Below are 13,885 nucleotides of genomic sequence, written 5' to 3'. Positions count from 1 at the left end.
GTTATTACCTCTGCAATCATCACCAATATTCTCTTGACAGATTTTCACCGCCTTACCACCTTTCACACTGGGAATCTTTGAACGATCCTGCAGCCAAGACAGCATGTTAAGATTTCCCCAGCTCTACAAAATTACACAGAATGCAGATGGATTTAACACGAGGGTAAGTGCGGCAGACATAGCAAACTGTGAGTGCTGAACCTGTACTAACTATACTGTTGCAGGTAACGTTAAAATATTTAGAGTATAGAAAAAGGAAAATTTCACAGAATTTTTTTTTTTTGTAGTCCAAAAATATGCATCTTTGATTATGTAATGGAGGGGACAAAGATTGTCCTTGTGGAGAGAAGCTCTTTTCCTCCTGGAGAAGGGCTACCTTGATTATTTCTTTTCCCAGTGAAGCAATGCAGGACCTATGAAACTCCATATACTAGTTTGGCACCTAGTCGTTTGTACCTGTCTTTTGTAAAAACTTTTGACATGAAATTGAGATATGTCAAAACTTTTGATCGGTTAAGGTCTGAGTGTTCAGACTCATACTCACCAGGAGAACAAGCAAGAAAAAGAGTCAGGCTTTATAGATTTACATTATGAGCCCAACTTTTTCTAACAGAGTGGGAGCAGACCACGCTGAAGCCCATTCTCCCAAAAATTAGTGCTCCGGAACAATCAAAACTTTTGACATGTCTCTTTGACATGTCAAAAGTTTTTACAAACAACAGTGACACTGTATCACTGTCCATAAAAGAGAAAAGACATGGCACTCACCCTTCTAAAGGTCTTTATTTCTTTTTTTTTTTTTTTTTTTTATTTAAATCTTTTTATTTTATGAAAAGCAGAAATATACAAAAATAAACACAACCCAATTAAGGGAATATACCAATATACAAATTACATTATACATTATACTACCCCTACCCCACCCATCATCCCCACCCACCCTCCCAACCCTTCCCCCCCCCCCCCACCCCCCCAGCGAAGGAATAGAATGAAACGGAAGAAAAAAACATGGAAAGAAAAAAAAAAAAAAAAAAGCACAGCACCACTACCCAGGAACCACAATTGCCGATAATCATTCAGTCAACCCCCCTATTCTCCCATTTCTCCCAAGTCCTACTGAATCGCATTATTCTTCTACTGGACTGCCTTCTAGCCATAGACTTTTCATACTTATATACTCTCTCTACTAGCACTTTCCATTCGTGAAAGGAGGGTGCCCCCGTCCCCATCCAGTACCGGGAGATGAGGACCTTCGCAAGAGCTGTCATCTTATTTATAACCTTTCCATCTGCTGAATCATTGGGATGGGCCCCCATCAATATAGGGAATACTTCATCTATTAATTCCAACCCTAAGGAATTAACCATAAATCCTATAACCTCCCTCCAGAAAGTCTGGACAGATGGGCATTCCCAGATCAAATGATAGAAGTCGGCCTGCTCCTGCTGACATTTTGGGCAGGCCGAGTCCTCTCTATGATGTATCATAGCCAGTCTCCAAGGAGTCAAATATACCCTATATAAAATTTTTAATAGAATCAATTGATGGGAAGAACTGAGAGAAATAGATTTTAAATTTCTTCCCATAACTTCCCACTGCCTATCAGTAATGATTCCTATCCTAAGGGCCCATTTTTCCTTTATTTTTGATAGATAGGGGTTGCTCCTCTCCCGCACCAAATATCGATAAATACCAGATAGCACCTTCTTCTCCTTTGGAAGACTCTGAAAATAATCAAAAAAAGGGTGCGAGCCGACCACCCAGTTAGTCCCATCCCCTGAACTATTATAAGCATCAAATAATTGCAAATACCAAAAAAATTGTGAATCCAACAAATTATATTTTCTCTTACAATCCTCAAACCCAATTATTCCACTATCTGTCACCAATTGACTAACACACTTCAATCCACGGCCAATCCAAAATTGTGATTCTGACATTTTAACAAATTCTTTAAATTCCACATTACCCCAAAGTGAAGAGAACCAGAAAGGCCCTTTAAAATTACACATCTTTTTCAAGTGCCTCCATACATTGCAATATTTAATAATCTGTGTTAGAAATCTACATCCTCCAAAACCTGCATCCACCCCCACCATAACATTGTCATATTTCAAATGGCACTGCTCAAGAATATAATTCAACACCGAAGAGTCTCTACCTCTGTGCAAATCTTGTGCTCCTATCGCTAAATAATATACAAAAAAATCAGGCAGCCCGCAACCTCCATCTTCCAAAGGGGGAGTCCAGTTCCTGTATTTCAATCTAGGCTTACTTCCACCCCAAATAAACTTATTTAACATAACCGTCATTCTATCAAACCATGTCTTGGAAACCCATATAGGAGTTTAAATTAAGAATTAAAAATTCTTTTCTGGAATGTGAGGGGTTTGGGGGACAGGATCAAAAGATGTGCAGTTTTTGATAGGATTAATAGATTCCTGCCGGCTATTATCTGTCTAGCGGAGACGCATTGCTCCCAAGAGAATATTTTTAAGATCAAAAGGCGCTGGGCGGGGAACCAATTCCATACAGTGTACTCTAGTTTTTCCTCAGGTGTATCAGTATACATTCATAATAAGATTCCCTTTAAAAACTTGGGTTGTAAGATTGACCCCCTAGGCAGGTTTATCTTTTTACACTGTGTGGTGTATGATGTAACGGTAATTATTGCTGCCATCTATGTTCCCCCCCCATTCTCCCTTGCGGTTCTAGTTAAACTTATTCAATTTGTATATGATATAGGTGATATTCCTTTGTTTATCTGTGGGGATTTCAATTGTCCAATGGATGGCCAGCTGGATAGGAGAGGGAGGTTGCGGAAGGAATTTCCGTACCCCACCCCTCTCGCAAAGGTTATAGAGGAGATGTCATGGTGTGATGTTTGGAGGTGCCTGCATGGAGATTCCCCTGTTTTTTCTTGTTTTAGTGCTTCCCATAATGCAGCCTCTCGCATAGATTTAGCTTTTTGTAATAATTTATCTATTAAGTGGGTGAGGCTAATAAGATATGAACCTAGATCTCTGTCGGACCATTCTCCTCTTCTTCTGTGTATCAAGCTTCCAGGTCTCGGGTTGGGTTTAAGGAGGGAGTTTCGTTTCAATCCTCACTGGCTTTCGATTCTGGATTCTAAACAGGCCATGAGGATTGAAATCAATCTTTTTTGGTCTTATAATAAGGGGTCGGCACACTCGCAATTTGTTTGGGATGCCCTTAAGGCTTTTTTGAGGGGTATATTATTTAGAGAGGTTAAGAGGAAGAAAAAAAAGTTTGCGACAGAAGAAGAGGAGATTAAAAAAGAACTACGTTTGACAGAGGATAATTTTTCCTTGGACCCTTCAAAAGCTAACGGGGAAAAACTAAAACAGCTTCAGGAAAAATATTCAGAGTTATTAATTACTAAGGCACAACAAAAATCTTTTTTTCTTGGGCAGACCCGGTTTCTTGAGGGGGGTAAACCCGGGAAATATTTGGCTAATTTGGTTAAAACCCAGGAGCCTAAGAAATATATCTCCTCATTAATTGACGATAAAGGAATCCTCACGCAAGATCAAGGCAGGATCAAAGAGGTAGTCTCTCAGCATTTTCAAGAAGTATATAGGTCCTCAGATAGGAGTGACTTTGAGGGAGTGGAGACTCTGCTAGATGGCCTATACATGCCTAAAATGAATCCTGAACAAAAATGTATCCTTAATAGGCCAATAACGGTGGAAGATTTATCCCGCTCTCTCAACAGTTTTCGAGGCTTTTCTACACCTGGCACAGATGGGCTCCCATTTGAAATTTATAAAGAATATCAGGATGTTCTCCTTCCTAAGCTGCTGGAGATCTTCAAGGAGTCTTGCTTAACAGGGGCTCTTCCCCGCTCTATGCGGGAGGCTAGTATAGTTCTAATAGGTAAGAAAAACAAAGATCTATCTAAGGTAGATTCATTCCGCCCCATCTCCCTGATTAATACCGACTGCAAGATAATTGCCAAGGCCCTGGCGCAAAGATTGGCTGAGGTTGCACCGAATATAATAGGAGTGGAGCAGTCGGGCTTTGTGCCTGGAAGGTTTATACAGGATAATATATCCAGGGCCTTTGCTAACTTGCAGTTAGATTCTGATGTTCCCCGCTCCATCCTGTCGCTTGACGCCACAAAGGCGTTCGACAGGGTGGAGTGGGGTTTCCTTTGGAGGGTCTTGGAAAAGATGGAATTGGGAGGTAGCTTTATTTCTTGGGTTAGGTTGCTTTATTCCTCTCCTATGGTTAGGGTTATGGTCAATAATGAACCCTCTGAATGGTTCTCCCCCACGAGAGGTACGAGACAGGGATGCCCTCTCTCCCCCCTGCTTTTTGTTTTTTATATTGAGCCGCTGGCGATTCTTATTAAATCTTCCTCTCAGGTGCAGGGTTTTGGGCTGAGGGGTAAGGAAGAAAAAATTTTACTGTATGCGGACGATATTTTGTTATTTGTTAGGGGGGGAGTGGGGGAAGTCCGTGAAGTTATGGCTCTGGTGGATCGGTTTGGGGTTCACTCGGGACTGGAGGTTAACTGGAATAAGTCAGCCTTGTTGCCTTTGGGGATAGATTTTCCAATAGGAGAACTGAGAATCTCGGTTGTTCAACCAGGTGGGGTCTTGGAATATCTTGGGGTTCGGATCTCAAGTAATGTAAATGACTATATGAAGTTGAATCTTGCTCCCCTGTGTAAGAAGATTCAGGATAGGATAAATTTTTGGTCACAGTTGGCTATATCCATGGCAGACAGGGTGGCTTTAGTGAAGATGGTACTGCTCCCTCAGGTACTTTTCTTTTTGTACTCGGCTCCTATATGGGTTTCCAAAGGTCTTTATTTCTAATTTCGTACAAAAAACAAACACATTAGACAGACAAGTGAGAGGACACCATCAGCGATGCAGCTACAGCTGTTTCATGCCATTACGGCACTTCTTCTAGCATCTGAGAAGAAGTGCCATAATGGCATGAAACAGCTATAGCTGCATCATTTATATTCTTTTGTCATGTTTCTGAGCATTGGACATATGCTGCCTTTAATAGATGGCAGAAGAGTACATGAGAAAGTTTTAGAATTTTTAATTGATATAATGGTAGTAATGGAGCAGATGGTATAACGGGAGCAATGTTGGTAAAAGAAAAACAGTTTCAATAAACCTAAAGATCATCATAAAAAATCTGATGGACCATATAATAAGTTTTTGCTTGGTCGTTTGCAAACTTTCTTTCTCATAGGAAAACAGTGCTGTACCACATATTACAGGATCCTTTATAAAGTATTTCCCTCTATAATGTTAGATTCTGCCGCTCCATTCTCGGTTTGTACAATGGTTTCATAGCCGTGAACGATAACATAGAAGAAGTGAGTGATACCGAAAAATCTGTAATTCTCTTATCATCTTCCTCTGGCAGCAGGAAACCATGGGGCTGATTATTATAACAGCGGAGCACTTGTTAGGTCTTGGGCAGGTATTATCCTTTTGTGATACCATTGTTTTATGTTGTTTTAGGTTTTCTGGGGTCACTGTATCAACGCCTTGGTTCACTCTCTTATTCTCTTCTGGTTCCCGCTGAAAATGATGGAGCACGGTAACTATTTTATAACTGCGGTCATTGGGACACAGGTCTGAATTTTCGCCAGTATGGCTGTGGGTTTATTAGCAGAAAATAACGAAAAGAAACCAGGGTTATGGGAGGTTGAAGTCATTGTCTGTGATTGACAGGCCATTAAGTGACTTTTACCAGTTCTCTGACTCATCAATCACTCACCACCATTGTCTTACATTTAACTTTTTGCACTTTGTTGACTTTTGGTACTTTCTTAACTTTTAACTGTCGGGAAACTTTCCCGTCTCCTATTATTGAGGATGCTCCTTCCCTGGGAAGAATGGAAGCAATGTTATTATAGTCCTATAAAAGAGAAAATTATATAATGAGCCCTTCCCATAAAACTTGCAAAGAGACCTAAGCAGAAAAGTATAAGAGGAAGAATAAATGGATGTATGGCCTCTATATGCTCGCTCTATATTTCTCGCTCAAACTAATTTTTTTTTTTGCTCACAATATGTTTCTTAAAGGCCAATTACACCTTTGCACAGTTTTTTTTAAATTGTCAATGTTTCCTAAATGCAAAACTTTCTAAATAGTCTTTATTAGAAATTCCCTACCATTCAGCTGCTACTGAAATATAACATAAACCCATCAGACAGACTCTCTTATCTCTGAGTATTATTCATAGCAGTACGGAGGCGGCGTGAGTTAAACACCAGCTCAAGTAGTAGATAGGGTGAGGAAATCCTTGGAGGACACCTCACTCAGGTTGGAAAAGGCAGTCTTCAGTATACTAGTATATTTTTTTTAAAAATAGAGCTCGCACAGCAAACTGCAGAGGCTGTAGAAGCAAAAGTAAGCAAAAAATTTTCAAAGGAGATGAAAGGTGAAAATATTTTTGCAACATATTAGGCACTAAGCAAGAATAAAAAAAGATTAAGGTGACAATAGCCTTTAATGTTAGCATTAGTAGATGAATTGAGATCTGGTGGAGCAGGATGACAGAATCTATGGAGAATATAGTGACAGCCACTGTATATTTGATGTCAGTTTAAAAACTAAACATAGAAGCACTTGGTGTTTGATTGGAGTACAGTGGATCCACCAGAGAAATTGGTTCTGAGGGATTACATAGAATACAATTAATTGTCATCTATATAACCAATGCTCACATATGAGGACATATAATTTCTAATGCAACCTTCCAGTTCAATGCAAATCTCTAAATACAATGTATAGTTAATGTATAGTTATACCTGATGCCCTTCTTTTCGATCTGGCTGCTTCATACACTACAGTAACAAAGAATTGCTTATGTAATAAGTTACGTAACCCAAAAGTTATAGACTCTAACAGGTTGCGCAAACTTACAGAAACAGTGCCCCGTCTGTATATGGGTGGATCTGATATTGCAGTTTAGGGTCATGTTCACACAACATATGAGACCGACCATTTTGTAACCCGGCCGAACGGCCAGTCTCTGAAAAGATCATCCCAGTCAGTACTGCAGTATTGGCCGGATGATCTTTAGTCCACAGAGTTCTGACGCGGGCGCCTCCCTGCACGCTTGCATCAGAACTCTCCTTCACGCTATGGAGCGTGCGGCCGGATCCGCTCGCTCCATAGTGTGCACTGACATTGTTTTCATTGAATAGCAGCCGCAGAAAACTGACATGTCAGTTGTTTGCGGCGCTGCTAGAGATCCCGGCCGGAGCGTATACTATGTGTATACACCCCGTCCGAAATTCCAAAGGGACGTATATTTTCGTAATAATCACGGCCATTGTATAACCCCCGTGGTTTTACGAAAATATATGTTGTGTGAACATAGCCTAGTTCTGTAAAATTGATTTGCCAATTGTGGTGCTGTTTTGGGGAAAATAAGCCATGTTTTTCTTGTCCTGGACAACCCCTTATACAGATACCATGAGGGATTTTTCTCTATAACAAATTCATTTGAAACCGTTTTCATATCCTGTGTATTATTTATATAGCAGAGCTAAGTTTGCAACGTAGAGTAGATGAGTCTGTGATTAGGTAATAAAACTTTCTAGAACAGAATAACTTTTTGAACTATGAATTGTGCAATATTCTTACCCATAAATAAATGTATGTCAGGTTTCTAGTACATATCCTCCTTTCAAAACAGCCTGTAGGCAAGCAGTTTGATGAATGTCAATGGCTTCATATTCTCATTAATTTACACTTTATTTTCACCCAAATCAAACATTTTTTTTTTGCATTTATCCAACTATTGCTAAACTTCTGTTCTGATTTCTTGATATATTCTTATAGGGTTATACACAGCTTAACTCCTCCAAGTCCATGGACACCTTGGAATGCATTTTAGTAACATTTTGCTTTGTAAAATTGGCAATAAATCTGTAAACTCCATCGGCTTTGATGTAGATTTGCCACTGTGGCTTAACGTGTTCCCATACTTTTGGGGCAGCATTTCCATGTGGCCTTATCCTGTAGAACACAGGTGTCAGACTTGCACCCCTTCAGTTGTTGCAAAACTACAATTCCCATTATGCCTTCCAAAGCTGTCCAAGCATGATGGGAATTATAGTTTTGTAACAGTTACAGGACCACAGTTTGAAACCCGTGCTGTAAACCAAGAGAGGAGGTTCTGTCTCTTCACTAAGAATCTCAGATTTATAAATAACGACTTCTCTGTTACATAGGAGCCAATGCTTTTTATTATTTTTCCATTGACACAGCCACATGGATGTGTTTTGGCAAGACTACCTGTATTATTAAGTGGCACCTTTTGGGGGGTACATACAGTATATAGTATTGTATTTAGTTTTCTCAAGTTTTGTGGTTACAACATTTACTATGCATTACAAGGCAACATTCACACGCTGTATTTTTGCAGTGAACAACAGCCAATGTTGCAGGTTGCAGGTAAACAGTGACTGTACAAAATAGGCTTTGCTCACAGTGTAAAGTACATCTCGGCCGATGTTCTCACTGTATGTAAACATGGCCTAAAGAACATAAAAACTATATTCTATAGGGCATTACAATTATGGCTATCATTTTTTTTTTTTTTTTACTACTTTTCCGCATAATAACTACAAATGGCATTTTTCTATGTGGCATTTGCTTCAGCTGTGGGTATGGTCTCCTCCTGCGCCTAATTTATCAAGGTTTAAGTCTGGAAACAGAAATAAACCAAGCAAAAATCTACACCTGCTCCATAGCAAGTGTAGACATTTTCCCAATGCCTGGGCCAGGCGCAGGGACGGCCGGCTTTACTAAGAGGTGTGCGCCTTTTAGTAAATGCGGCCAGGAAAAGGAGTGGCCACGGAACAGCCGGTGTCAGAGAGGATCATCCCGGACGGTACTGCACTACCGGCCAAATGATCTTCACTGCTGCTGAATTCGGATACGGGCACATCAGTGTGCACCCGCATCCCAATTCACCACTGCACACAATGGAGCGTGCGGCCGGTGTGCAGCGGCAAATTGGGATGCAAATTAGCAACAACGGCCGTGATTATTACGAAACTTACGTAGTGTGACCATGTGTATATTCTGTATAATATATAGATATGTATACTATAGCTATATATACACCTGCTTTTAGAGCAGAGTGGTAGTTGGTAACCATGGCAATATACTGTCCACAAGAGGAGAAAAAGAGAAGCATATCATGAGAAGGAGGCAAGTAAATAAAAGCATTTGCAAAAATATTTTACTTGACAAGCCAATCAAGTATAACTGTATAAGTTCAGATAGGAATCCCCCTTTAATAATATGTTTTTATCAATATTCTTACCATTATGTGTGTCTTGTTATGTATGACGCCCTGAGAAGTATCCAGGCTGGAAAGCAATTGTGGAGGAGGACTGGATTGCGTCCAATCTCTGACCAGACAGGTGGACTGTGGAGCTTTTCTGTTCCGTTGTGAAATATTAAGTCACAAATGTAATTTTGTATTGAACTTTGAAGCCGTATCTCATTTTATATTACAAGAATCGCTGAGAACATATCAGTATATATTATAAAGGGGTCACTGATGCAGCGAAAGCTATACGGCCCTCTTGGGAGACAGATAAATGAATAATCTGGTATTAATACATAAAGTCAATGAGATACTATGTGCTAGTGGTGATTGTGAGGGCCTACATGTAAGCAGCCCATAGGCCGACTATCACCACATAGAAGTGCTGAGTGTCAGCGTCACTGGGCTATGAACTGGGTTATTTCCCGCAGATCCACTGATAGAGTCTTTGTCCTTTTTGTTTTACAATGTGTTTAGTGATTTATACCTTCTGGAACAGGGACGGCTCTTTATTAAGAATAGAATGCAGATGAAGAACTGTGTCTCCTGGAGCAGCAATGCAAGCAATGCAGAACGTTGTTTCAGAGGATGGTATCATGGATCTCTGTCATCACAATAAATCAGTCTATTGTTATGTGTGCTACGTGGACGCCTAACTCGCAGCGCCATAAATCACTCTGTTGATTCGTGGCCCGCGACAAGGTAGTGATGGCAAAGGAACCGTAACACAGAAAGAACTGATCTTCTTGCCATGTCTGTGTCATGTATTCACTTGAGAATGAGTAATGACACAGAATAAACAGAGACGGCTAGCCGAGCCAGCGAATACACTGGAAGGATCACGACTTTAGAATTAATTAAAACACCGAACATCGGTTCATTGAGAATTAAAAATTTTTGGCATGTTCTAAAGCTGATGACTTTTTGTTGGCCACCAAATGGGGACAGACTTTAAGGGGAGGTCCGGTTTAAAAGGCTGATTTCTAAGAACCCTATAAAGGAATTCTGACTAGTGTTGAGAAGACTTGCCAAACTGGGTTCGGCCATGTTTTCCATACCTGAATGCTTGCCACTTGGCTCCTAGCATGTGGAAAAGTTGGATGCCACCCTGAAGAGTCCTGAAAAACATGGATACAGCCATAGGCCATAGACTGTATCCATGTTTTCCTGGCAGCCTTAGGGCAGAGTCACATACACACTTAAACAGCGTGTGACATGGGTGCCACTGCAAGGGGACATGATCGAAACCTTTACAGCAACTCTGTACCCACAATCTGAACCTCCAAACCACTTGTACCTTCGGATAGCTGCTTTTAATTTAAGATCTGTCCTGGGGTACGTTCGGCAGGTGATGCAGTTATTGTCCTTAAAAACAACTTTTAAACTGGCAGCCCTGTGTCAAACGGGTGTGGCCTAGAGTGTCTATGCATTAGGCTGGCACAACCTCTCTGTCCCTCCTCCCCGCCCTCTTCATCATTAGGAATGCCCCAGGCAGATTGTCTCCTATTTATCACCTGTGTCAGCCCGACACATGGGCTGGATCGTTAAAGCACCTGTGCAGTGTTCAGACAGGAGAAAATGTTCCAGTGGCATTCCTAATGATGAAGAGGGTGGGGAGGAGGGACGGAGGGGTGGTGCAAAGTTAGGGCACAGATATTCTAATCCCTGGCCATTGGGCATGGGGCTGCAAGATTAGAAGTTATTTTTTTATGACAATAACTGCATCACCTGCCGAACGGACCCCAGGACAGATCTTGGATTAAAAGCAGCTATCCGAAGGTACTAGTGGTTTGTGGGGGTCATATTGTGGGTACAGAGTCACTTTAAGTATGTTAAAGGACTAAACAAGGTTCAGGAGGGAAGTGTTTTTAGAAAAATATTACATGAGAAAATATTACTTTACTGAAAGAGTAGTAGATGCTTGGAACAAACTTCCAGCAGATGTGGTTGGTAAATCTACAATAACAGAATGTAATCCTGCCTGGGATAAACATTTATCTATCCTAAGATAATAAGAAGGGAAATACTAAAAGGGCCGACTAGATGGACCCAGTGGTCTTCTTTTGCCGACAATCTTCTATGTTTCTATGTAACAATATGGTGAAGACTAGGAGGAAAATTAAGTTTTAATACTGTTCATTGTCATATTCAGTCCCAGGACTCCAGTTCTGCAAATAGCAGTGTATGTCAATGACTATGTCTCATTGTCTTCAAAGCAAGATGAAGTTACTAATCTGTTTGCCACCATGGACACTTGGACACCATGGACACTTATCCCCTATCCACAGAAAAAATGCAAAGGATTGAGGATAGTGCCCTCGGCCTCATAGTCACCCCCCTCCCCTTTTTCAAATAAAGTTCCCACCCACCTGACTATACAGTCATAGTCAAACAATTACGAACATTTCTATATCTTAGACATGGTGGGTATAGCACCAAGATAAAAGCAGGACACCAAAGCTACAAAATTCTATAAAAACTATGTATTTTTTAAACTTTTCACAGATCCCCTTTAAGTGGTCAATATAATGTCACTTTCACATTCTGGTCAACTGTCCATTCAAGAAACTGTGGTGTAGAGGTTGTTGAGATAATAGAGACTGCTGTAAACAGTAGCCTGTATTCTATTGATTGACCAACCGAGTGTGCGTGCGCCATTTGATTACCAGTAAAGCCATAGGCCATAGACTGTATCCATGTTTTTCAGGACTCCCTAGGGCTGGGTTCACACTACGTATATTTCAGTCAGTATTGTGGTCCTCCTATTGCAACCAAAACCAGGAGTGGATTGAAAACACAGAAAGGCTCTGTTCACACAATGTTGAAATTGAGTGGATGGCCGCCATTTATTGGCAAATATTTGCTGTTATTTTAAAACAATGGCTGTTGTAGTGAAATAATGGCCGTTATTTACTGTTATATAGCGGCCATCCACTCAATTTCACCATTGTGTGAACAGAGCCTTTCTGTGTTTTTAATCCACTCCTGGTTTTGGTTGCAATATGAGGACCACAATAGTGACTGAAATATATGTAGTTTGAACCCAGCCTTATAAGGCTGCATTCAACTTCTGCAGCCACTAGTAATCAAATGCTGCATGCTCGAGATTCGCTCGTTTCTACTGTAGTACGGATGTAAGGCAGTTCTGATTATAACACACTAATTAACTAGTCATTATGGTCTTGTAAAGTAAACACCTTTCAATATGACCTTTAAGGGCAATTTGACAACATTATGGGGGTGTTTTTATGGTGGTGGTTATGGTGCTTTTAAGCTTCTCTTGTTGAGTACCCACTGATCCCTGCAGGTTTCTGGAGTCAAGCTCATCAGACAACCCTTTAAGCAGTTTCTGACAACCTCCATGTATGTATCACCAGAGTTCAGAAGTGTACACCTGCTGCCAAAATCGAAGAATAGTGTTTGCTGCAAATACCTGTCCTGAACGTGTGATAAATCTTCTCAGGATTCTCAAGTAGAGTCACAAAGCCTCCATAAGAACATACAATTCACTTAATTGCATTGCAACCTTAGCTGTCTCTATTTACTTATGTAAAGATAAGAAAACTATCTCTTGGAATTACAGAACAGCCCAGTTCATTAAATCTTGGTGTGTACAACAAAAGCCGTCGGACTCGTCCTGTTTCAGCAATGTAATTATGGACACAAAGAATCAAGCCTCTTCAATTCCTGCTTCCAGCGCACTCAATAGGATTGGATTTCATTCATTTCTGGAGGGCTCTGTTGAGTGCAACTTCAAAATATTGCAAGAGGGTTTCACATTTTAATTCCACGTCACCTCGATATGTGATATCCCCGACAGATGAGCATACCAGGAGCCACTTCACGGCAACGCGCAAAGAGGTCTCCATTGTATCACACTGCTTAGGACAATACAGAAGAATTTTCTTTAAGGATTTAAGGCACTGTCTCTTTTGACATGTGATAGAGAAATTGAAAAAATTTTTATCACTAGAACAAGTCAAGAGAAGAGCACTCTAAGGGCAGTCCCTCCTGTCTGTGCCAGTGTAAGGGCCCTATTACACAGAAGGATAATTGGCCGAATCGGCCCTATCAGGCCGATTATCACTTCATGTAATGAACACAACGATCAGCCGATGACAACGATCATTGGCTGAGCGTTGATATACAGTAGGTCAGTGATTGGCTGAGGGGCCTGTCAGCTTAGACAGGCCGCTCTGAGGCTGCAGCACGTGGGACCCAGGGAGAAGAAGACCGCAAGAGGAGCCCCTCATGGATAAGTAGTGTATAGAGTTTAAGCAAGGGCTGCAAGGACATCGGTAACGATGTCCATGCAGCCCTTGTTAAACGATTATCGGGCCCTAGCAGATCGGCGCTCGTTTACAGTTATTATCTGGCCCCCATTGGCCCGTGTAAGAGTACCCTAAGTCTATAGGACTGTCTTGGTCGCAGATACAGAGAGCAGTGCGCTTTTCCAACCACTTGTTCTAGAGATTGTTGCTGTGGAGGGGGGGGGTGGCTTAACACAGAGACCCTGAGCAGTCTCTAGGTAAAGTAAAAACT

The 13,885-nt window shown here is 41.0% G+C and overlaps 1 protein-coding gene across 3 annotated transcripts in view; it reads left to right on the top strand.

The window, feature by feature from the left end:
- ATP8A2 (ATPase phospholipid transporting 8A2) overlaps positions 1 to 13,885 on the top strand; it is a 476,575-nt gene that overhangs the window by 335,460 nt on the left and 127,230 nt on the right. For all 3 annotated transcript variants that reach the window (XM_069969843.1, XM_069969844.1, XM_069969845.1), the window contains 2 exons: positions 41 to 163; positions 5,511 to 5,589. In XM_069969843.1, coding sequence (XP_069825944.1) covers positions 41 to 163; positions 5,511 to 5,589 — 202 coding nt within the window. The remainder of the gene's footprint in view (positions 1 to 40; positions 164 to 5,510; positions 5,590 to 13,885) is intronic.

The sequence above is a fragment of the Dendropsophus ebraccatus genome, chromosome 5 (genome assembly GCF_027789765.1).
Source record: "Dendropsophus ebraccatus isolate aDenEbr1 chromosome 5, aDenEbr1.pat, whole genome shotgun sequence".
Lineage (NCBI taxonomy): Eukaryota > Metazoa > Chordata > Amphibia > Anura > Hylidae > Dendropsophus > Dendropsophus ebraccatus.
Note: the sequence above shows the minus strand (reverse complement) of the source record. Positions and strands in the feature narration are given on the sequence as shown.